Source organism: Pygocentrus nattereri, chromosome 9 (assembly GCF_015220715.1).
Source record: "Pygocentrus nattereri isolate fPygNat1 chromosome 9, fPygNat1.pri, whole genome shotgun sequence".
Taxonomy (NCBI): Eukaryota; Metazoa; Chordata; class Actinopteri; order Characiformes; family Serrasalmidae; genus Pygocentrus; species Pygocentrus nattereri.
The window spans coordinates 31608768-31634825 of record NC_051219.1 but is presented as its reverse complement, the minus strand read 5'-3'; the positions used below and the strand labels follow the sequence as shown (position 1 = coordinate 31634825).

Sequence of the window (26058 nt, the reverse complement as noted above, 5' to 3'; positions counted from 1 at the left end):
AAGCTTTCAACATCAGTATCGGTGATGGAAAAGAAAAAGTGCTGTTGTGACGTCTTTAAATTTGTCTGTATTGTGCAGTTTTTGTCTGATCCTTCCCAGCAGTTGAGACCCTGTTCCCATGAGACTGCATCTGATAGGGGCAGCATGGGGTCAGTGAGGTCACTCAGGGCCAAAGTGACCCTGTCTCCCTCCAGTGACCCCTAAAGGCCTGAACTGTTTCTCTCAAGAAGGAGCTACTCAATCCTGAAATAACAGCACCCGCCAACTTCAGCAGCCACACCTGTTTGAACAGTAATGTGGAGACCCTGGCTGTGCTCAAAATATTTATACCAAAATGACCTGAAAAAGAAATTGGTGTCACTATGTTTAAAAGGAAAATTTCATCTTAAACTCTTATTGTCACACTTTCCTCAGTTATCTATTAACAATGTCCAATCACAAAGGTGTTTTCACTGCAGGTTTACTTATTAATCAGATGTGTTAAAGCGCAGCGTGCAACGAATGGATTTTATTAGTGGCTTCATTCATCAGCAGCAAGTAAGAATTCTCTGTCTTGGAAATTACTGGGCATTCCAGAAAAAAAAATCACTCCAGCACTTCTGTACGTTCTGTATTATTTTATCATAATCCATTTAGATGTAATATGCAACATGTCAACAAATCTGGTGCTGGGGGTGAGCATTTTAAATTAAATAGTAAACATTTTCCCCATTTATCAGAAACTGAGTGGTATCAGGTAATTTGAGAGTATTTGAATACTAAACAAATACTAAACAAAGCAACAAAGGCCACAAACAGCTTAAAATGAACAAAATATACAAGACTTATTAGACCTAGTAGTTACTAAATAAATAAATTCCAGGCGATTTTTCATACTTCATAACATCCATGCTTCTGTTTCATCAATTCTCATTCACACAGACTCGCCTCAGTACTGAACATTAGTCGACAGTTCCTTGACTTACTGCTCCAATCAAAAATCACTGTCATTTCAAGCCAGTCACATAGTTGAAAGGTATTTAATGGCCCCATGTCATTATTTTTTCTTACTCTATGTGACTTTTTCTATGATGATGTGCACCAGTAACAGTTATTTTTACATATTTTTACATTCTTTCCTCTCTGTAGTCTGTAGAGTTAAACAGGCTGGTTTTATTACTGTGCCTTGCTGGTTACTGTGCAATGCTGGTTTATGAAAATGAGCATGTTATGATTGGCTGTCCCGCATGGGGCCTCATTAAGATGAAAATCAATCCAGGCTAAAACAGTTCTACATTTTCAACAGGAATAGGCAGGGCTAAACCGCTGTAGGCTGAAGAGAGAGATATGTGTAGATGTGCTTTTGTGACATTGAATTCATCTTATGTTCCATGAATGGACTGAAGAGTTAAAAGTATGAAGCTTTAACAGTGTTTTCACATGGCATCAAAACTACTGCTATTTCAGAAAAGAATTTTTGGTCATTTCAGTTTTGAAAAACGAACCTTAGCATAAACAATATATCAATATCAGCTCCACAGTGGCATGTTTGTTTATTGAAAACCTGATTTCTCATGATGTTTCTGTTCTGGCAGTAGACTTAGTCCTGATGTAGATGAATATGAATGAGCTATGTGTTCATGCATTCATTCACTGTTTCTTCCTCAGTGATGTGGGTTTGAGGAAGATGAGGATGGGTTTGAGGTTCAGCTTAGTGCTGAGGGGTGAGCTGTATGTGAGCGGGAACGATGTAAAGGCCAATGTGGGGGCATGGGGTGCTGTCTGTGGTGCTTACACTGGTTGAGTTAGGCTCCAGTGTAGACTTGTCCAGATTTCTCACACCCCCAGTTCTCAGCAATCCCCCAGAGGCAGCATTCATCTACAGCAGAAAACCACACACCTACACATTAAGTTTAGTTCAGTTTCTCTCTCACTCAGATTGTGTTAATTGAAGCTACATTGTTATGAACATATTTGGTATTTTCAAAGCACTCATCAGTTTTACCAATGTATTCACATGTTTACTGTCTTTAAGAAGTTTAGTTTAAAGAGAAATTCCAATGATTTTTCAAGTCATTCAGAGAATTTTGATGTGCGGTGGTTCAGAGAAATTTACCAGCAAGATTTATTTACAGTGGTGGCTATGGGACTTACACCATAGACTTACATGTCTTCTAAATTTTTATTTGTTACTTTGATGATGGTAAATATGTGGTAAATCTAGAAAAAATATGTTTTCTTTGGGGACTGTTATGCTCTAAACCACAATGCATTAATCTCTTAATCATGACTGGATTTTTCAAGCATGTTTTACACCAAAAGCTTCTCAAAACTCCTGTAAAACAATGTCTTGGGCCTCAGGCAGCAGATTCATGACTATTTAATTTAATGACTTTCTGTCATTTTTTTCTGAGGGAACTTTTGAGGGAGTAAATGCATCGGAAGTCTGGTTCCTGTCAAAACCACTGTGAACAGTTCTGCCTCAGGAAGGTTTCTCTAAAACTGAGCATTTCACACCAAAACATATTGAATTATTTTGTGTTTTGAAAAATTAGCGTAATTCCATTTTTAACACTCATTCACAACGTGCTCGCTCTCTGACTCTGGCTCAGGCTATCACTCTCTTAGTGTTTTTTCTTATTTTTCACATCCACACCCACACACAGCCACACCTTCGCAGCGCACATTGCTCATTAGTGTCACATTGAGAGAGCTTACTGAATTACCGTGTCCCTATTTGCCAGGTTAAACGAGGCTGCAGCCTAGAGGGACGGCCTCAGTAATAGAGTACACTCTAGTGACACTGCAGCAGTGTGACTGTACACTGCTAAATGAAACCTACTTTGCCCTCCTGCACAGCACCCATGCACTTCATCACTGCAGTATACTTACTGTGTCTTCATTGTCCGTTCTGTCTTTCTCCTGACTGCTCACTGTGTGTGTGACATTGTCATGTGGTTTACACTGTACTGGCCTGTGCGCTACTCCTGGATCACAGCTCTTGTCTCAGAGCCCACGAACTGTACTTAGCCTATCTTAAAGTTAATCTTGTAAGGTAATCTTATAAGAGTTTGCACAATTGAATTGCATTGTTTTTCTCCTGCTGAGAAAACTTGTGTTGATTAAAGCATTAAGGGCTTAATTCACCCACTGCCTAAATAGTTGGGATTCTTGAGGATCCAGCACGAGCCTGTGAGCTGGTTCCACTTACTGCGGTTATGGAGGCTTCTTACAGTAATCCGCTGAAACTTCTGGTGCGGTGTGAACAAATGTAAACATTTAGAATTAGCCTAGAGCACACCTGTGCGCTATGGAAAGGACAGGAGTAGTATAAATAGCCTCAAACAAACTCCTAACTACTTTATATGGTGTAAGTGGCCACCTGCTACAACCAGAGGAGGGGGCCATTACATTCACCAGTAACCATATATTAACATGTTTACTAGCTGTGAGACATTTTACGAGTTAATACACCTTGTCAAATCCATTTGCACCAAGTGAGGTTTAAGGGCCTGTTCCTTCCTAAAGCATCAGTGTTTTGAAGGCCTTTCCAAAGCATAAGCTGCTAGACATACATATTGTGCAAAATGCACGGTTCATTTACTTAATTTTAGGTTGCTGTGCAAAATGTAAATATACACAGAATGCAATTATGGGCAAATGATTTAAACCCTATATTTAATTGGAATATATATATATATATATATATATATATATATATATATATATATATATATATATATATATATATATATATATATATATATATATATATATAGTCTGTGTGTGTGTGTGTGTGTTTGTGTGTGTGGGAGAGAGAATGTTTCAACATTCTTGCTTGATATAGGATTTTAGCTGCTCAACAGTTTAGGTTCTTCTTTGTTGTATTTTTATTTGATAATGCCGCAAGTGTTTTCAGTAGGTGACTGGTCTAGACTGCAGACAGGACAGTTTAACACCCAGACTCTTTTACTACGGAGACATGCAGTTGCAATATGTGCAGAATGTGGTTTGACATTGTCTTGCTGAAATAATAATGGCCTTGCCTGAAAAAGACGTTGTCTGGATGGCAGCATATGTTTTATGGGATAACGTAATTTTTACTGTAGCCCCATCCTAATGCACCATGTCAGTCATTTTTGCTCCTTATGTTCCCTGTGTCTACAATGAAGTCAGCATGTACTGTCCTACCTCATGCAAGGTTGTTTTTTTTTTTTTTTTTGAGATGTTGACTGTTGGCTGGGAATTCCCAAACTAACGACGATGCTAATGACAACGTGCATTTACTTAAGACAGTAAGACAAGAATAATAGCTAAATAAAACGTTTTAACATTTTCTACTCATTTCTTGAGTGAAGTGCGTAAATCAAGTAGCCACTACCTCATTTACACTGAGATTTCTTATCCTATATGAGTTGATTATAAACATCACACACGGCCTGTGGTAAACTGACATTACTCCATCTCCCCACGGAAAACTTATCACATCTGAATAGTGCTTTGGACTTCCAGCCATGGATGGCTGGGGCAGAGCCAGAGGTAGCACTCAATCTCTCAACAATAGAGCCAACAATTAGAGCTGGGCGATGTGGTAGTAAGCTGGAACAAATTAATGCCATTTTAAATAATAATGATAATAATACTTTATCATTAAAAATAAAGTTGGGAAGTAGTTGTAACTACTAACAATATCCACAGTGTGCTCAGAAAAGCATATTGTGGCATAATGTTTCACAAATTATTGTTGTGTTGCCCAGCCATACCTGTATACTATTTTCTCTCCTGCTGTTCACCTGCAGAACAGCACCACAGCAGTGCTATAGGATTAGCTCAGTCTCCCTGTACTACAGCAGACTGGCCACCTGCTTGTCTGTCTGTCTGTCTTTGTGTTTGATGAGTGTCTGGAGCTCCTAGGGCTGTCTTGCGTAGGACTTCATCTTTAAATAGCCAGTCTCTGACTCTTAACCATTTGGCCTGCATACTTTTATTGCGACAAAGATGCAGCTGATGACTGCAAACCTGGCCAGTTTGTTATAAGAAGCATTCACAAAAATAGTAAAAGCAGGTCTTGCATGCCTTAAAGGGAAGCAGATTTGGACAGATTCTTTTGACCAGTTACTGATCCTCATTAGTCGGCACGTAACCGTTAACTGACAAGCCTAAAGTCAAGGACACCACATGTTAAAATATGTCTGTCTTTTGTAAAATATTTGATAAATGCACACCCATGAGGGAACACGTTTAACAGAATCCTGTACTGATGCACTGAATTAAATGAACCAGGACTAATTATGTTCTCTAAATGAAACGAGCAGTTGGTCATGGTTATTTAAGTGCTGATGATTTTAGAAAAGAGTATCGTGCTGACTTAATATTGTCAAATTGCTCATCTCAATCATTCCCTCCCTCCCTCATGCCCAGTGTCCCTATGAGTAACTGCAAACAGTGTACACTGAAACTGGACAGGCTGTTTTAGTCAGTTCCAGTGAATTTACTAAGTAGAATTGCAACTCGCAGATAATGTGTATCCAAAGAGAGAAACACGGGTGACCTTCAAATTTCCTTCTTCTTACATCAGCCTTGTTGTTGTTGTGGCACTAACCACTTCTTGTTTCTTTTCATGAATTAGAATTAGACCTCGTTGTGCCCCCCAGGCCGTTTGCTGTCTCGAGCAGGTAAAACTGAGCAGTTTCAGGACAGTCAGAACGGGCTGCAGAAGTGTAATTATAGAATCTGCTGGTCACAGAGATGCAGAGGCTCCATCACTCTTCTGGTAAACAAGTGTTTCAGTTTCCTCTGTTGAGTCTTTGTGAAGAAGCGGACCACTCCAGACTAAAAATACCACCCAAGTCTGAGACCTGCTCCACCACTTCCTCTGTGTTTATATCTGGAAGAGTCTCTCTCTTTCTCTCTTTCTTGATCTCTCGCTCTCTGTCTCGCTCTCTGTCTCGCTCTCTGTCTCGCTCTCTGTCTCACTCTCTGTCTCGCTCTCTGTCTCTGTCTCGCGCTCTCTGTCTCTGTCTCGCGCTCTCTGTCTCGCGCTCTCTGTCTCTCTGTCTCGCGCTCTCGCTCTCTGTCTTGCGCTCTCGCTCTCTGTCTTGCGCTCTCGCTCTCTGTCTTGCGCTCTCGCTCTCTGTCTTGCGCTCTCGCTCGCTGTCTTGCGCTCTCGCTCGCTGTCTCGCGCGCTCTCTCTCTGTCTCGCTGTCGCTCTCTCTCTCTCGCTATCATGCTCTGTCCCTCTCTCTGTATATTAGAGGATTTCACTCTCTTCATTTTCTTCTTTTTCTTTTCTCAATTGCTCTTCTTTCATCCTGTCATTTTTTTTTTCTGTCCTACATTTTTTTCAGTCTTTGTCTGTTCTCTTTCGCTGTTTTTCTTCTAATTCTCCATTTTCCCTTCTGTTCTTTTCTGTTATTTCCTTTCTTTGTTGTTCCTCTTTCTATCTTTTGTTTCTTTCAGTCTGTATTTCTTTTTCTCCTCTCCTCTCTCTCTCACTCTTTATTTTTTTTGCTCTTGGTTTATTCATTGTGTCCTCTTTATTCTATTACTTTTTTGTATTTTTTTCTTTCATTATTTGGCCTTCTCTCGCTGATGCTTTTCTTTCTCTGAAGTCTCTCCACTTATTCTTTCTTTCATTCCTTTTTTTCTCACATGTGCTTCATTCCTTCATAAATGTTTTTCTGATTTATTTCTCTCTGTTTTTTATTTCTTCCTTCCTTTTTTCTATTGTTCTCCCTCTTTTTCTGTCCTTGTCGTTCTAGAAGAAGAAATGTTTGGTTCTGTTTGAAGTTTTTTCCTTTGCCAAATTCCTCGAACAACTTGCACCCCTATTAAACCAAAAGAGCCGGGGATGCCCCGTCCTGTCCCTGTCCGGCAGCTTTTATTTACCCTTCACTCTGATGCTGTTTAATCAGGGATTATAGAGGGTAGGATTATGATACTGTGTTTGAGGGGAGGTTTTTGAGGATTGCTGTGCTATGAGCTAATAGTGTGATGTAGCACTGCTCTGTCCACCGTAACCAGGCCGACTACAACTCCTACCCACTTTAACTCTTTTACCATTAAATAATTCACGCTCAGTGAAGAATATCTCTTAGTGAAGTGCCTCTGTTTGTGTTAGTCATGCTCGCATGAGCATGTTGGTGAGGAGCACTGAGCTATTAGCCCCGGAGCCATTGTCTTGCCACTGAAATGCTTTTGGAACGAAATATTTTCCACACTCACATATTTGTGTGCGTGTATGTGTGTTTAAGAGGGATGGGGTATAGTGGTTGAGGCTGTGGGGTGTGTTTTTATAGAGTACAGACAGGATGTGATATCAGCTGGGCAAAACCTACAACAGTAATTACTGCTGCACAGCCACAGTGGGGCTTTATGCAAGCTGAATCAGAATAGATTTATTAGCAAAGTACATTTTAATGGACAATGAATTTGTTCTAGCGAATATATGGATGTACAAAGACAAACACAGTGCCGTTTTAAATACTGCAGTGTTTACTTTTTGAGAACTACTCTCAGAAAAAAAGGTGCTTGACTGTCACTGGGGCAGTATCCTTCTTGTCACCAGGGTGGAACCCTCAAGGGTATATACCCTACCATAATTGTATCATAATCCATTTAAATGATATTTTGTAAGTTATATTGAATATGTACTTTTTCACTGTAAAGAACATGTTCAAGGTTCACAATTTGACCTTAAAACCACTGTATTTTAATATTCCAAGCTGTATGTAAACTTTTTGAGCAGGTAGTGATACATAAAGTGTGTCCGCAATTAGTTATGTGTGTTTGTTATAGTCACTGTGTACTGTGTGCTGCTGTGCAGTGCCACTGTGACCATGATGTGCTTCAGTAGTAAAGCCACTCTCCCTGCTTTATTTCCCATGTATGTATGTTGTGTTTGAAGGGGGCTGCATTTGAAACTGTGTCACGAGACGAGTTAACCAGCAGCCAAGTAAGCCATGGTGAGAATAGCTGTAGTGAAACAGAGTCAAGCTAAAAGCATCTCCTCATCTGTGCTGTTTTCACCCCAGGCCCAGTTTATCACAGGCCTGTGTTAGGGCCCTTTGTGGGGTCTGGTGCTGTTATCATCCGCCAACTTTGCTAATCACTCAATTTCAGATTTAATTAATCACTCCAGTGACAGGGACATCTGCCACCCAGGCCCAATTTAACATATTTGGGCTTGAGGGTGGATTAAAACCGTGAATGTGCATGTGTGTTTAAATGAGTGTTAGCAATAGGGCTTTAACAAGAAGACCATTGATCGTCAGCAATTAGGCCTACCATGACTGTGAACTTTTAGCTGAAGAGTAATTGCCATATACATATATATATATATATATATATATATATATATATATATATATATATATATATATATATATATATAAAATTGTGAATAATAATTTGTCTGTATATTGTATGTGACAATATACAACTAAAGTAATGGTTTGGTCAAAAAAAAATGTACACAACCTTCCACGTATCCCATATATATACCCCATATGTAATCAGCCAAGACATGTTTGGTGTCTGAACATTGCTTCTTCAGTTTAGAGCTGGAGCTGGACCAGAATGTAACTGCTGCCTCATTTAAGGTGGAACAGAAGAATTCGAACAAGAAACTCTGTGCTTATAAACACACATAAGTCTCGAATGATCGATGTTCGTCTTAAATCTTTTTCTTTGCCATTTTGTTAGCCACTAGCTAGGCAAGGCTGTAATCTGTGTTACTATGGTGACCAGCAGTCTGCATGCTGACCTTCAGGGTTAAAGGGTGATTTAGCAGTTATACAATAACCTTGTAAGACCATTTATTGTTAAAACAGTGTTAGAACGGTCAGCAGAGTATTATTTTACTGGAAAGGAGGATTATTTTATTTTTACCTAAAAATCTGATTCTGCTGTGGAGCCACAACAGGGCAGTAAAAGAGCCACATGTTCCTGACCCTCGGACTATATGAATGTAGGCCAAAAAAGAAAGAATGTATTCTGTAAGCTATGGTTACATTAATCAAATCAGGGTCATCTTTCAGCAACTTGACATTAAAGCTTTTCACATCTCATCAGAAGGAGGTTTGAACTACAGCTGCTTGTTCAGATAAGCTAATGCTAAAACGGACGCCGGAACTTGTATGAGCACCATTATTGCTGAAGTGGGCTTGTCATTTTGTTCACACAACTTTAATGACTCAATGGAAAATATGGCATCTGTACGTGCACATTAATGCTTGTACAGAATGTGTTTAATCCCAAATGTGAGCTCTGTACAGTCTTGTTTGATTGATCTATCAAACTCTGTCTGCAACTGAGTTAAGAAAAGCTAACTAGAGTAACTTGGCTAGTACTCTAGTAAATTGATCTGAGCCTTATTCTGGAACGTTAATTATTGTTCGACATCGTATTAAAATGTACAAAACCCAAATCCAATGAGGTTGTGTAAAACATAAATAAAAACAGAATACGATGATTTGCAAATCATTTTCAACCTATATTCAATTAAATACACTACAAAGAGAAGATATTTAATGTTCAAACGGATAAACTTTATTGTTTTTTCAAATATTCACTCATTTTGAATTTGATGCCTGCAACACGTTCCAAAGAAATTGGGACAGGGGCAACAAAAGACTGGGAAAGTTGAGGAATGCTCAAAAAACACTTGTTTGGAACTTTCAACAGGTGAACAGGTTAATTGGAAACAGGTGAGTCATGATTGGGTATAAAGGGAGCATCCTTGAAAGGCTCAGTCGTTGAAAAGCAAGGATGGGGCGAGGTTCACCACTTTGTGAACAACTGCGTGAGCAAATAGTCCAATAGTTTAAGAGCAACGTTTCTCAATGTGCAATTGCAAGGAATTTATGGAATTCCGTCCATAATATCATCAAAAGATTCAGAGAATCTGGAGAAATCTCTGCAAGTAAGCTGCAAGGCAGAAAAGTAACATTGAATGCCCTTCGATCCCTCAGGCGGCACTGCATTAAAAACTGACATCATTCTGTAACAGATATTACCACATGGGCTCAGGAACACTTCAGAAAACCATTGTCAGTGAACATATATCAACAACACCCAGAAATGCCACCGGCTTCTCTGAGCCCGAGCTCATCTGAGATGGACTGACGCGAAGTGGAAAAGTGTTCAAATCGTTTTTGGAAATCATGGACGTCGTGTCCTCCGGACCAAAGAGGAAAAGGACTGTCTGGATTGTTATCAGTGCAAAGTTCAAAAGCCAGCATCTCTGATGGTATGGGGGTGTGTTAGTGCCCTTGGCATGGGTAACTTGCACATCTGTGAAGGGACCGTTAATGCTGAAAGGTACATTCAGGCTTTGGAGCAACATATGCTGCCATCCAAGCAACATCTTTTTCAGGGACGTCCTGCTTATTTCAGCAAGACAATGCCAAGCCACATTCTACACGCATTACAACAGTGTGGCTTCGTAGTAATAGAGTGCGGGTACTAGACTGGCCTGCCTGCAGTCCAGACCTGTCTCCCATTGAAAATGTGTGGCACATTATGAAGTGCAAAATAAGACAACGGAGACTCCGGACTGTTGAGCAACTGAAGTTGTACATCAAGCAAGAATGGGAAAGAATTCCACCTACAAAGCTTCAACAATTAGTGTCCTCAGTTCGCAAACGCTTATTGAGTGTTGTTAAAAGGAAAGGTGATGTAATACAGTGCTAAACATGCCCTGTCCCAATTTCTTTGGAACGTGCTGCAGGCATCAAATTCAAAATGAGTGAATATTTGCAAAAAAAAAATAAAGTTTCTCAGTTTGAACACTAAATATCTTGTCTTTGTAGTGCATTCAGCAATATAAGTTGAAAAGGATTGCAAATCATCATATTCTGTTTTGATTTATGTTCTACACAATGTCCCAACTTCATTGCAATTGGGGTTGCATCTCAGCCAGTGCAGTAACCCAGATAAACTGAGGCTGTTAAGAGTTGCTTTCTTGCTTTCCCCACTTTGAGTCTGCTGGCAGCCTTGGCCAGAACACCACATTATCTTTAGCAGTGGTTACTGCTCTGATCTCGCTGCTCCTCATCACTCCTGACAGCGGCTCCAGCAGGCCTGTGGCTGTGTGTGGGCGCAGGGACCCGAGCTCCGCTCAACTTTTTTGGGCCTTAGGCTTTCTAAATTCAGCTTGTCCATTTCTTTCCCCTATCCCACACACCAGTGTCCATCATGCTGTTTTGTGATAGCAGTGCAGGACAGTGGGATGCTGGAATCAATTTGAGTTTGACTGAATGTGGATAGCCTGGGTGTATGGAGTCAGAGCAGTGTTTCATTGTGAAGAGAGACAGTCTCTGTGTTTTCTGGGAAGTAAGCTGTCAGAGACAGCAGTGATAAGCGCTATCAGTGCCAGACAAGCTAACCTTCAGAGTGGCCATCAGATGGAAGATCTCCTACTTTATTTCTTATTAATTTACTTTTTCTCTCTCTCTCTCCCTCTCCGTCCCTTTTTGCCCACACACACTCACAAACAGCTGCAAACTCCAGACTGCTCAGATAGCGAAGTAGCAGATCAAATTTAAGATTTAAGCAGATATTATATATGGTATGTTTTATTAAAAAATGAAAGTTATTCTGTGTTAAAGTGATGGTTTGCTTGTAAATAAATTATACAGTTCCCCTCTGATCCCAAATGTCAGTCAGTCCGTCAGCCAAAGATGGTGTCTGAAGTTTGCTTCTTTAGTTTTGCACTGGAGGCTAATGTGCCTACCAAATAATGGAACCGTGTAGCTAAATATTAACACTCAGGCATGTATCATTACACATTTGCCTTGAATCATGTTGAGTTGTTGAATAATCTCTAATAGACTTTTGGACAGACATACATGTGAAAACTCAGCTTCATAAAAAAAGGTGTGAGAAACCTTACCTTTACATCTGAACAACAAGATTACTTGCAGCTAGGGATGCACCAACCATGGATTTTGCATCCAATTCTGATTGTTTTGTTTGTTTGTTTGTTTGTTTGTTTGTTTGTTTGTTTGTTTGTTTTTTTACTGGTGGTTTGTTTGTTTGTTTGTCTGTTTGCCGATTTTTATCTGGCTATTTTTTCTAATGGCCACTGAATTTCAGGATTATGGCTGAAACATCCAGTTGGGGAATGGAAGTGTCCTTCATTGTTTTAGCTTAGGAAAAGCAAGTGTGTTGACCTTTTTAAGTTATCATTATATGTTCCATTAAATCTTTTTTCTGAACATTTCTGGGACAGCATGCAGTTTTGCAGTGGTCATTGCTATGACCTCAAGCTGAAAGTATGACAAGAACAGGTGCTTTACAGGCATAAACCTCTCAAGAAAGCGCAGGGCTTCAAAGGACATGTGAATGCTGCTTCCTAATTGCTGCTTGGAGAAAGCGCAGTTGTTATTGTTGAAATCCATATCCAGAAAATCCACAAACTAACAAACTGCCAGTTTAGCATCACTGGTAGCTGCTAACAGATTCTCTTAAACCGGTTTATGTTGTGGATTATTCTGCCCTCACTAGACTGGGCTGAGCTTTCTGCTAACCAAACTGGCAGCACTTACAATAATAACAGCCATGTCACAGTGGATGGAAACTGATCTGTATACAAAACAATTGAGTGAGCATCGCACCAAAGGCATTGGAAAAGGTACAGTTCTGACCTCCCTGGGGCCCTAAGCAAAATTCTGCAAAGGGGCCCTCCTACCTGGCCCATGGGCGATGTAAATCATTCAGCCACACCGGACACCCCAGTGCTCCCACTACAGTCCTCCCTCTCTTAAAGCAGTTTGCACTGTTGGTCTAAGAATAAGTAGATGAATATGGAACAGACTGAGGTATAAACATTTATTGAATAGAATATTTTCTATAGAATCTTAAAGAAAAGTAAATATTTACATTAACACTGATGAACCTAAGCTTAGCACCTGAAAATTATAGATAATAGTAGCATGGCTCCCCCAGATTTCCTTTTATATATTTTCAAATATAAAGTACTATTTATACTATGATTTGGCTAAATAATGGTTATATTTGCTGAGAGATGTGTATCCATATTTCCCAGCATGTCCAGCTAATCAACATGTTAAAATCAATATTTAATCAATAGTTAATGTCAATCCATTGCTTTCCATTTTGCGATAGTCCAGAGTTGTAACTAACCCTCGGCTCGTCTTGTTTTGAAATAATGTGCATCTATGAGGAGTGTGCTATCATGCCCATATACTGTTTGGACCGGACTGGTCTGGTCTGGTCTCTACAGAGGTTGATGCTACAAAGCGTGAATTTTTCACGCACATATAAACACGTTTACGCGCAACGTGATTAACTTTTGAGCTGCGGTTTGTGGTATTGCAGTATTGCCTATTGACGTTGCCAGTGACAAACTTAGACTTGGATTTCAGGGCTTTTTATCTGGTTTCCAGCTCTGGTTTCTAGCTCAACGCTGCTGAGGTGCAGTGAGGCTTTAACGATTTTGTCTTACCGGCAAGACTGACAGTTCTAAAGTGTTCAGCGGCAAAACTGGCATGTGTTCATTTACACTTTAAATGTGGAAATGAAAATCAATTGTCTTTTTAAGTTTTATGAATCTAATAAAGTGCTCCATTCAAACTAGGAGGCAGCTGGCTCTGGTACATTGAGTCATGTATAATTGTTCTCCAATTTGGTACTGATGTCACAGAATTCAAATACAGGGTGAGTGCACTTTCCTGCTTTGCATTATTTACCTCATAAAAACACAACTTGCATCAGCTAAAATAAAATAATAAATTGCTCAACTGAGCAATGAACATGTGACCATTCCGGTCTGATTTTGATTGTGCATACTAAGCTGATAGCCAATCAGAATACAACAAAGTCCTAATAGCTGTTGCCAGCTTAACCAGCTATAGGTATCAAATGCATGTATGTGTAGCATCTGATGCTCCACTCAGTACCGAGTCTAATTTGTGATGATTTAGGCATATGGAGTGCTATTTAGTGTATCATTAGCTTTCAGTGCTTGTTACCTACATTAGCTTAATAGCTCTAGTTTAAAACTACACAAGCCAATTTTAGACAGCAGAGGCTGAGTTTAATTAATGAGACATTTTTGAGTCTGAACTTGTAAGAAAACATGTAGTACTCGTGTGTGTGTGTGTGTGTGTGTGTGTGTGTTTTTGACCTTTGTTTTTTTGTGCTTCTTTCTTTCATTCTTTCTTTCTTTGTGTGTGCTCGCATATTTCCTCTTCATGCTCTTGGGTTTTTCCAGTTACCCGGAGGCCCGATGGGGCAGGAAGCTTCACAGGCTTATCATTTCCTCTGCTACTGACCCTGCTGGAGGTGTGTGTGTGTGTGTGTGTGCATCTGTGTGTGTGTGTGTGTGTGTGTGTGCATCTGTGTGTGTGTGTGTGTGTGTGTGTGTGTGTGTGTGTGTGTGCATCTGTGTGTGTGTGTGTCTGTGTGGAGGCACACACACTTGCGTTTTGATGGGCACATTGGTCAAATATGTTTTATGACATACATAATATCCTGAAAATGAACCCCAACAGTAACACAAGTATACTGTACTGTGCAAAATATTTTCTCTTATATTAAGTTATATTATATTACAGCTATGCTACATAAATTTGGAGAACTCTCTGGTGAAAGTGTATAATTGCATGCTGTGTCTCTAAAGTGGTCTGTGCTTCAAACCCCTTCCCCAAGTGCATTGAAAGAGAATTCAAAAAGAACTCTTTAAACTTGGTGGAGGGTGTGTCTATCGAGGATGTAAGTGAAAAACCTACTGTTGTAATCATATCAGGAGTATAATGTTGATTTTGCATTTGCGACCTAAACATTGAGCTGGACCCTCTTTTAGAGCCTGTGCATGTGATGTGAATACATAAAGACATATGATGTGTGATAAACTACCTACTATTTCTGTCTTTACAAGAACTCACAGCAGCACAAGCACAGTGCATTTTTTATTAAATTGAACCAAAAAAGTTGTTGAATTATGTTTCATGGTTATTTATCTGCACAGCACATATTTAGACACAATAATAACATAAGTAATAAATATAAATAATAAATATAATGGAATAAATATAAATAACATTAATGCAGGAGATTGCGTTCATGTTTTATTTTAATGTTGTTTGGTGTTTTTTTTTACAGACAAATCACAGTTGTTGTCAAGGTGGATGCTTTTCAGTAGTTTAAGTGCACAGACATTTCCACATTACTGTGTGTACACACACACACACACACACATGCACACCCACCCATCCATACCTGTATCTGTGTAAGTGGTGTGTTGCTCTTGGCTCTGTGAGCTGTGTTGTATGTGTATGTGTGAGTGTTTGATTTGGGGAGTAGGCCAGATTTCACATTTGGCTAATGCTGCATGTTCGTGGGCCAGTTGGCCCCGGCGGTCATCCAATCAGCACATTCCTCTTCATGAATACACTGGGGCCATCTTTGGCAGGCTCAGCAGGGTGGAGGAACGTTCACATCCTGTTCACTGACCCTCACACACATGCTCACGTCATGGTTTTGTCTTGCGAACATCATTGGTCTTTATATAAACTGAATTGCACTACATTTCCCATGATTCCAGTCACAACCATTCTCCTCTAACAGTGACAGACAGGTGCTCTGTGGTCTACTAACAGGAAGTGTATGAAGCACTGTAGTGGCTGACTGTGCGTGTGTGTTAATAGATGAGCTATTGTATGTGAGAGTGAGAGAGTGAGACTGAAAGAGATGAAACAGATTGAGGGAAGGAGAGAGGGACAGAGAGGGACAGAGACAGAAGGAGAGAGCCTGTGTGTGAGAGAAAGAGACAGACTGAGCGGTGGACACAAAGCAACCTCAGTGCTGGTGGGGCAGTGCCAGTGTGTGCGTGGTGGGCTGCTGCTGCTGTTGTGGTTGTGTGAGCACAAACCCTGCTCTGTGAGTGTGTGATGCTGAGCGCACCACATTACATCAGTCCCAGCAACATAGGTCCTCCACACACTCACACACCCCCCTCTCAACAGCTCCATATGCCGCACACTGTGTGTGTGAGGAGACAACAGCTTCAGACCCTCTTAGCTTGTTCTACAGAAATTTATATTGAGTTACAATTGTTCATAGTGGTGCTGATAGAAACCAGACAACTGACACACAGACACACCCAGACTGGCCACTTCATTAAGTTCACCTCATCATGTCTACAGATCTACATTGTCCATTTTATCAGCTCCACTTACCATATAGCTTGTAGTTCAGTAATTACACACTGTAGTCTATCTGTTTATCTGCACATTGTATTATTCTCATCACTGCAGTAACACTGATGTGGTGGTGTGTTAGTGTGTTGTGCTAGTACGAGTGGACTAGACACAGCAGTGCTGCTGGAGTAAAACATCCTGTCCATTTACTGTTCACTTTATAAGACACTTCTACCTTGTTGGTCCACCTTGTAGATGTAAAGTCACAGTGTTAGCCGTCCTCTAGCCCATCAGTGGTCACTGTTGGCTCTTCTCAGTCCAGCAGTGCCACTGAGGTGATTGAAAACTCCAGCAGTGCTGCTCTGTCTGATCCACCCTTATTAACATACAATGGTAGCTGTGGCAGTAGTAAGCTTATTAGCACTTCTGTGTTATTTGAGAAAGCTTAGGCAGTTGTCCTGTTTACACTCCTGTCAATAAAGTTTTATTGTCGGAGATTATGTGCAGCATTTTGTTTGTGTGTAGAGGAGATGGCAGGCAGGAGCTCCTGTATTTCTAGGCCACATTCTGAGGCACGGAGGGTAACCAGGCGTGAACTCCAGACTCAATGCTGACCATCTTTCTGAACAGAAGGAGAGAGAGTGGGAGAGAGAGAGAGGGAGGCTTTTTCTCTTTTACTCTCTCTCTCGCTTGCTTTCACACTCTTCCCTCCCCGCCCCTCCTTTCATTCTCCTTTTCTTTCTGTTTTTCTCTCTTGAGTAAATCTCTCACAGCTCACCAGGCTGTCTTGGCGTCTCTGAAGCTCCCTCTGTTTCGGGCCTCTTTTGTTTGTGGAGTTCATGTTGAGGTGCATGTTGATCTTTTTCAGGGAGGAAGGCCTAAAACAAACATGACAGTGTGGGTTAATCTTATCACCTGGAGCTGCTGGGCCTCTCCTGTGTGGAAAAGACAAACCGGGTGGACAGCGCAGTCATGAAACTGAGCAGGCCTCCCTCTCTGGGGCTTGACTCTGATTGTGCTCTGGAGCTGGCTAAGATTTTTTTTTCCCCAGCACCAGACTCGCCCGATTTCCAAACTACTGCTGTGTGATTTAAAAACATACATATACATTTATATATTTATATATGTAGATGAATGCTAAATTTTGTCTATTCAGGTCAGGTCTGTTCAGCCTAACTGTACTGCAACCGCTAATCCCTCCTCCAATACGGCTGTCACTGAAGACCTGCCTTTCTTTTGATCTGTTTGGTCACCACAGGAAAAAGAAATGCTTATGATGCTTGACCACTTTGCGTTAAATTTTTTTCAATTCAGGGTGCAAAAGACAGCTACACAAGGCGCACAGCACACAGAATAGCACACCAAACAAAACTGTCCCATTGAAAACAATAAAAAAAGAAACACATCACTATTCAAAAAATGCATTTTCCACGTTTTCTACTGTGATGTAAACCTCCACCATAGCCCACAAAGCTTATCAGATTGGTGCACCTCTGTGAGTGGAGCTCCTGAGGCTGGACCAGCAAGCTATTTTCTGTGTTGAAATTATGGATAGTCAAACAAGCTGTGTATTTGAAGAAAATGTCTCTGGACAAGAGGAGACTATGGTCAGACCACAGATCCACTGCGATTTGCTTTTCTTTAATCAGATCTAACACAGAGCAACCAGAATAAGTATTGCTTCTTGCCTACAGGACCCATACCATGGAAACACTGTCAAACATTCAGATGTTGTCGAAGCTTCTGCTGCTTACTTTGTGTGGAGATTGTGACATTGTATGTGTCGAGAAGTGATGAAATACTTTTTCTAAACTTATGTCTGTATGATCTCTATATATAAACATTGATTTCTGTGTGTTTCAGTGTGTATTTGCAAAAGAGCAGAAATCTGTTGATTTAAAGGCTGTACAAAAAGCTGAACATTTTGACAAAAAAAAACACAGATAAAGCAGGCGGTGAAAATGACCTTAATTGTGAAAATGACAATCCATTTGTATTCATTAAATTTCAACAGGGTGTACAACACTAAAGATCTTCTGCATTACAGGATTGATGCTACACAACATCCTTCTCAAAATACACCAAAATGTAAGCAGAATGGAAAGTGCCTGCTACATCAGCACAACATCTATAGCCTTAGTTAATGAAATGAACAAAGTGTGACCACAAAATAATAGGATTGCCTTGGATGACCTGTGCAGGGTGGTTCCTGCCTTCCGCCCACTAATAGCTGGAATAGTCTCCAGCTCCCCCAGTGACCCAGAAGGATAAGCAGCTTGAAAGATGTGTGTGTGTTATTGCCTTGGATATTGAGAGTGCTTGATTTAATGGCGCATATCTAGCCTATAAAACTATTTTGTAAGGTCTGTCCAGTTTCCAGGTTTGATTTTTGGCCCTTTGTGGATTTTAATTTCCGTGTACGCTATAGCTTACAAATGTAACCCCAGTTTTCTCATAGCATGTGTGAGCACTGGCCTATGGGCTTCTATTAAAAGTGAGTCAATGGGTTTGCTTTTGCTAAGTCTACAGAGAAAAGCATTGAAATGATTTCGGTAATTAACTGTACAATGTGGCAGATAGAGATTAGGGTGGGGGAAATGCTGTGTGTTAGAGCGTGTACGCTTTGGGGGAACTCTCACAGTGGACTTTAGCCTGAGTGGCAGCGGTGAGGTTTAGAGTGCTGGTCAAGGCCAAAAGCTGCTCGGAGTAGAAAAGAGTAAGAGAATGGGGGTAGGGAGAGTGGAGGAGGGGGCTGCATGTGATGCTGATTCACATGTCAGGCTTCTGCTTTTGTGTTTGTTTGCCTTTCTGTCTGATTGCTTTACTCTTTAATACAGCCTCATCTTATGGAGACAGCAGTGAACACAGCAAGCTTCCGCTTAACCTGTAATTAGCTTCTGCTGAAGTGTTTCTTGGTGTTCGTGTAGCCACAAGATCGTGTTGAAGTGAAGGTGGTAAATTCCCCCACAATTCCCTCTTAAAAAAAAAAAACAGCACATAAATACACAGTACTTTTTCTGTGCAATCCTGGAACATGATGACATGATGACAGCAGGGAACATGTTCTGTAAATGACACCGGCTTTCTCAGGAATGAAGCTCATATTTTTATCTGTCTAATCACATTTGACTTCTGTTTGTCTGCATGTGTATTAAGGATGTAGCGGTATACAGATTGCTGGTGGCCCATAAACAGTAGTTAATGCCTTGTTGTGCTCGTCACCAATAGTAATAATCTGTCATTGAAATACATTAACAAGACACTCCAAATGATGAACCATTGCTACAGCTTTTGTGAACACACTTGCTTGCATCCACCTGCAGTGCTATGTAGTCTTTAGAGTGAGATCTTATGGTTTAAAGACATACTCCTTATGATGATGTGTCTTGAAGGCGGGGAAAAAGTACTACTGCTTTGGGTAGATTTTTAGGGATGGCCTTTATTTACAACTCCTATTCCAATGAAGTTGGGACATTGTGTAAAACAAATAAAAACAGAATAGGATGATTTGCAAATCCTTTTCAACCTATATTCAATTGAATACACTACAAAGACAAGGTATTTAATGTTCAAACGGATAAACTTTATTGTTTTTTTGCAAATATTCACTCATTTTGAATTTGATGCCTGAAACACAATCCAAAGAAGTTGGGACACGGGCAACAATAGACTGGAAAAGTTGAGGAATGCTCTAAAAACACCTGTTTGGAACATTCCACAGGTGAACAGGTTAATTAGAAACAGGTGAGTGTCATGATTGGGTTTAAAGTGAGCATCCCTGAAAGCATCCACTTTGTGAACAACTGCGTGAGCAAATAGTCCAACAGTTTAAGAACAACGTTTATCAACGTGCAATTGCAAGGAATTTAGGTATTTCATCATCTACAGTCCATAATATCATCAAAAGACTCAGAGAATCTGGAGAAATCTCTGCAAGTAAGCAGCAAGGCAGAAAACCAACATTGAATGCCCGTGAACTTCGATCCCTCAGGCAGCACTGCATTAAAAACCGACATCATTCTGTAACGGATATTATCACATGGGCTCAGGAGCACTTCAGAAAACCATTGTCAGTGAACACAGTTCGTCGCTCCACCTACAAGTGCAAGTTAAAACTCTGCCATGCAAAGCAAAAGCCATATATCAACAACACCCAGAAACACCGCCGGCTTCTCTGGGCCCGAGCTCATCTGAGATGAACTGACGCAAAGTGGAAAAGTGTCCTGTGGTCTGACGAGTCCACATTTCAAATTGTTTTTGGAAATCATGGACGTTGTGTCCTCCAGGCCAAAGAGGCAAAGGACTGTCTGGATTGTTATCAGCGCAAAGTTCAAAAGCCAGCATCTCTGATGGTATGGGGGTGTGTTAGTGCCCTTGGCATGGGTAACTTGCACATCTGTGAAGGCACCATTAATGCTGAAAGGTACATACAGGTTTTGGAGCAACATATGCTGCCATCCAAGCAACGTCTTTTTCAGGGACGTCCCTGCTTATTTCAGCAAGACAATGCCAAGCCACATTCTGCATGTGTTACAACAGTGTGGCTTCATAGTAAAAGAGTGCGGTACTAGACTGGCCTGCCTGCAGTCCAGACCTGTCTCCCATTGAAAACGTGTGGCACATTATGCAGCGCAAAATACGACGATGGAGACCCCGGACTGTTGAGCAACTGAAGTTGTACATCAAGCAAGAATGGGAAAGAATTCCACCTACAAAGCTTCAAAAATTTACAAAAATATTGAACATTATTCAGCAGATACTCTTATCCAAAGTCACCTACAATACTAGGCAAATATAACATAATTTGAGTGAGTTGAAAAAACATGAAATTACACAGCAGAACTGACTACATGTGTGCAAGCTAAAATTAAGAAGTGGAATTCTTGACTGAGACCAACAATAATCCTTTTTTTTTTTTTTCAATTTATCTGCAAGTAATGTTTTGTCTGCTTAAAAAGTTGTATGCAAAGTTTCGAACACATCCAGCAAACAAATATGATGTATTTATACATAAATACCTCATTTTAGTGCATAATTTCTGTTTATTTGCTGTTTTTATCATACTCAAAAAAAAATACTACATGTACTTTAACTTTTGCATGGGACCATTTACATTTTTCCCAAAATGTTAAATTCAGCAAATAAACAGTAATTGTGCATTAAAATAAATGGAAGTGTGTTCTCTGTAGTGGGCACATATTTGACAAGGGGCGTCCAGATGTTTGCATGCGGCTGTATATCATGTACCCCTTACATGCATGTGTATGTCTTTATTAGTCTAACGCTGTTCTATCTCTCTCTTTTTTTTTTTGCAGGTGATATTACACAAAAGGGTTATGAGAAGAAAAGAGCCAAGCTGCTGGCTGCATACATACCACAGACCCAAAGTAAGAGCTCATTCTCTCTGTCTCTTTCTCTCTGTCCATTCTCTTCCTGCCACACATTGGCCGCTCAGTGAGTCATGCATTAGGCTTGTGTAGAGGTGGCTGCAGTATTATACTGCTGTAAAACTACAGTCAGCAAGTATATTCTTTGGTCTCTTCGGGGAGCTGCGTGAAAAGCGTTTCTATGATTTTTTTTATATCGACATAATTGAATTTTTGATTTTCTTTGTGCATGAATTGATTTTGTGACCATTTATGATACATTTCTGAAGCCCTAGTTCACTCGCTTTTATTAGTTCACAGACATGGAATTACATACTACTGTACGGGGCCTCGTATGTACACGTGTACAGATGTGTCTGTTAAAGTTATACAGGTTCCTCCCTAAATCTTCCGGCTACAACTGAATTTGGCAGTATAGTTTATTGCATTCTCGGGTGTAATCTCTGTGCCTGAAGATATGCAGCTCCCTCCTGCCCTCTAGTGTTAGAAGATGGGACTGCACCTGCTGGTCATTCCCAGACAAGATTTCTGTCCAGCAGCAGTCCTTAGCCTGTTACAGAGAGCAAAGCATATATTTATCAAAAGTAAGTACACAAATGTTAAAGAACCGAAATTCTGTGCCATAAAAGCTTAAATAAATGAGTGAAACACAAAAATATACACATAAGTAAAAGCATAGATAAATTCAGTATTTACTTATTTTCGTTTGTTTGTTTTTTCAAAAGAGAAAAATACTGAAATAATTAAAAGTAGAAATCTCTGGAAGTATTCATGTATTTATTTTAGTATTTCTGCTCATGTTTATTTTCTTACTTATTTGCAGCCCATGCATTTATATACTTATACATAAGTATATATAAGTAAAAAGTATATTTATACTTCTATCTGAAATGTATTTATTTAAATGAGTATAAATACATTCTTAAATAATTTTTCATATGTATTTGTCTGCTGCCCATACATTTACTGAATTATTTATCCATTTATCTCAGTTATTAATTTCTTTAAATGAGAAAAATATATAAAAATAAAAAGTAGAAACAATTAATTCCAGTTTATTTCAGCATTTCTGCTCATGTTTATTTTCTTACTCATATATTTATTAATTTTTTTCTGCCTATATGTCTGTATGTCAAATTTATGTTTGCTTGTTCCTACTCCACCAGGCATTTATGTATTTATTTTCTTTCATGGTGTCCTCAGTAGAGTGCATTAAGCCTCGTGTGGTACTTTCAGCCGTATTTGTTTATACGTCTTTTATACCAAGCCGACCAGAACTCTCATGTCATAGCAGGAGCAGGAAGCAGAAGCAATGGAGGAAGTGAGAGAGCTGAGCTTGGTGTGTCTGGGTCACTGAGTCATTTCTGGCTCTCGCAGTAACGCTGACTCACTCGCACAGGAAGTTCCACAGGTGCCATTAACGCATTTGCGCCCTGACCGGCATTCGCTAGAAGTGAATCAGAATTGGCTCTCCCAAATCCTCAAAATGATTCTGAAAGTCATGTTTCGTATTTATGCTGTAGGTTATGTTTAAAGGGAAGTCTGCCCACAGTAGAAATCCCTTAATGTCATCTGCGTCACAGTTTTCAAAGCTGCCATTTCATAGCTTTGAAGCTGAAAGTCCACCCCTCGCTGTGTCTCCCTTCTCTCATAATCCCTCTGGGGATTTGGTGCGTGTTTGTGGGTGTGCACCTGTTCATGACTGAAATTGAGGCACTAATTTAGTGATACGTCCTTACAAAGATTTGTTCATGCTGTGGAGGGTTTTAGTGTTTGTCCTCAGTCTGTGACTGTGTTTTTTCGATGTATAGATGTGGACCTGGGCCTACAGAGTATCCAGTTAGCTCCTGGTCCTGGAGCGGATTCCTCTCCCAGCCCAGATGCTGGCCCCTCAGCCTCCACACGGCAGCATCGCTCACACCGCAGCGGGGGAGCCCGAGATGAACGCTACAGATCAGGTTACACCACCACACCTCATATTCACCTTCGTTATTGCCTTAACCCTCCAACCCTAACCTTATCCCTCATTTTCACAGTGATGCTGCGGTATTACGACCTTAAAGGTCAAAGTTTCTTTACAGACCCTCTGACATAAGCATAAATCTGATAATGTGCCTGCAACTATCAGTTACTTCTGTAGTGAGTTAACCTATCAGCTAAAGTTCTGTCTGTAGAACAAGCAGTTTCCTCTTTTATGATGGTGCAACAAAACTGCTTTTCCTGTATTGCATTCGGTCTGAATGACCGATTGTGTCATAGACAAGTCAGAATTCACACTTAAATTAAATACTAGTTAGTCATTTTTTAGTGCCAGGAAAAAAGTGGGAACCAAATATTTTTAGCAGAAAATTAATCCCAATTCAATATTTGTTTTCCCTGTAAACAACGTGTCCACCCTTTACTTTTATTACAGCATTTGTTCTTTTCAGAAGTCTTGATTTCAGTTTTTCAGTCTTAGAATTTGGTTCCATTTGCTGTTTTCCATGATTCAAGTAATCCAAATTTCAATACCAATTTCATTCATTGATGTTGAGGTCTGGACTCTGGGGTGGTCAGTTCATCATTTTGAGAACACCAGCAGCTTCTTTGTTTGATTGGCATTGTTTTTTCCAGTTTCCTTTTCTCAGTAAGGGCTTCTTGACAGCTACACTCACAGTGGAAGGATGGAAAGAAACACCTGTGGATATTTTCAGATCTGAAGCAGCTTGAATTTCTCCTCTCTCAAAGATAAAAGCTTTAGATGCTGTTTTTCTGATGGGGATAGTTTTGTTGGTTTTGCAGGTCCTGAATGATTGTTTAAAGGTTCCATTTTATCTGTATCTTTTCATGTTTTTAAACTTTTAAACAGTTTTGAAAGCTCCTTTTTTTACACTTATTTTTTGTAAGTGGATCATCTTGTATCTGCTGTGGATCAGCAGATGTATCTGCTGAAGAATGAATAGCTAGTACTTAATATCTGTTTTGACTGGAAATGAAAGTTCTGATTTTGCACAATGCTGTAATTGACCATGGCCTGTTAAATGATTGTTGACCAATCTTTTTAACCCTCATGAATGCATACTTATCACCAAGCACTCTGTATTGATTCCTGTATAGCGGATCATGATTCTGACGATGCTTTTTGCAGATCAGTACACACCTCCGTAACGTGCTCATGGTGTAACGTGTGCTCTCTTCATTTTTCCTCTCTCAGATATCCACACAGAGGCAGTGCAGGCAGCTCTGGCCAAACATAAAGAGGAGAAAATGCCAATGCCCATGCCTACTAAGCGTCGCTCGGCCTTTGTCCAGTCCCCCATGGATAACTGCACTCCTCCTGGTGAGTCCTGCTCCTGCGCCCACTGGCCTTCTGCTTCCCCTTCTGTCAACACCACACTGACCAGGGTTAGAGATCACTGGACTCCCAGCCAGAGCTACATTCTGAATGGCTAAGTTTACTTAGTGTGGCATGTAAAGATCTTGGTAGTTTGGTGAGGAAGCTTATTTAAGGAATCAAAATCAGAAGATTTTATTTGTGAATTTTCATAAAATGGCAATTTGTCTTGGGCACTGGCATTTAAAAGCATTCTGTATTCTATACCATCCACAACACAATATTTAAACATGTGCAAAATTACAAATAGTAGCAGAGCTACTGTACTTCAAATTTCATAAACATTTATTTGGTTACCATGTTTTCTTCTTACTTTGTTAATAAATTTGAATTTCCCAAGTACAGTGGCTCTGCACATATATTCCAGTGATAATTATGTAATATTGTTATATAATGTGTAATTGCGTATGTGAGTAGACACGTCATCAGCCTCAGAGGATGAGGGCTCCTTGCGCAGGCGTCAAGCTGCAGTGAGTGCAGTTCTGGCTCAGACTCTGCAGAATTCAGAGTTTTGGATCAACCGCTCCATCCAGGGCTCCTCGACCTCCTCTTCAGCCTCCTCCACCCTCTCACACGGAGACAGCAGCAAGAGCCACAACCACATCCACTCCCAAAACCAGACTAATGTCCTGGCCGACGTACTAGCACACACTCGCATAGGTACAGAAACACACACACTTTCAAAGAACTCATTTCTCAAACCAATAGCTTATATCAATGTGTACAGTTCTAGTCGTGGAGAGTCTAGTGCAGTTTCTTGATTTTCCTGTTCAAACAAACTTGCAAAATTTGGTAACTACTAAACTCAATCAGGCATCTTTGAGCAGAGAGACTCCAGAACTTGAGCTAGGTTCTAGGTATAGACATTTGAAACCTTTCTTGCCATTTACAAATTTTCGTTTTCTCTCACTTGATATTTTATGAATTAATGAACAAAGACGTGAAAGGTTTAAAGGGTAATTCCACAATTCTGACTATGTAAGTTTCTCTAGAACTGAACATTTCACATCAGACCACTCTGATTGACTTTAATACTCCTTAACCATTTGATTGTGCAGACATTTTGAAAAAATTGGTGGGCATCCCCTTTAATAGTAGTTTATGGGACACTACTGTCTATACAGACTATTGACAGCCATGTTTATATGACGATTTT

The 26058-nt window shown here is 40.1% G+C and overlaps 1 protein-coding gene across 4 annotated transcripts in view; it reads left to right on the top strand.

Moving 5' to 3' along the window:
- The window catches only part of dip2ba (disco-interacting protein 2 homolog Ba), a 66743-nt gene that overhangs the window by 18010 nt on the left and 22675 nt on the right, over positions 1-26058 (top strand). For all 4 annotated transcript variants that reach the window (XM_017707669.2, XM_017707661.2, XM_037541133.1 and 1 more), the window contains exons 2-5: positions 21458-21529; positions 23341-23487; positions 24723-24848; positions 25320-25562. In XM_017707669.2, the coding sequence (XP_017563158.1) occupies positions 21458-21529; positions 23341-23487; positions 24723-24848; positions 25320-25562 (588 nt within the window). The remainder of the gene's footprint in view (positions 1-21457; positions 21530-23340; positions 23488-24722; positions 24849-25319; positions 25563-26058) is intronic.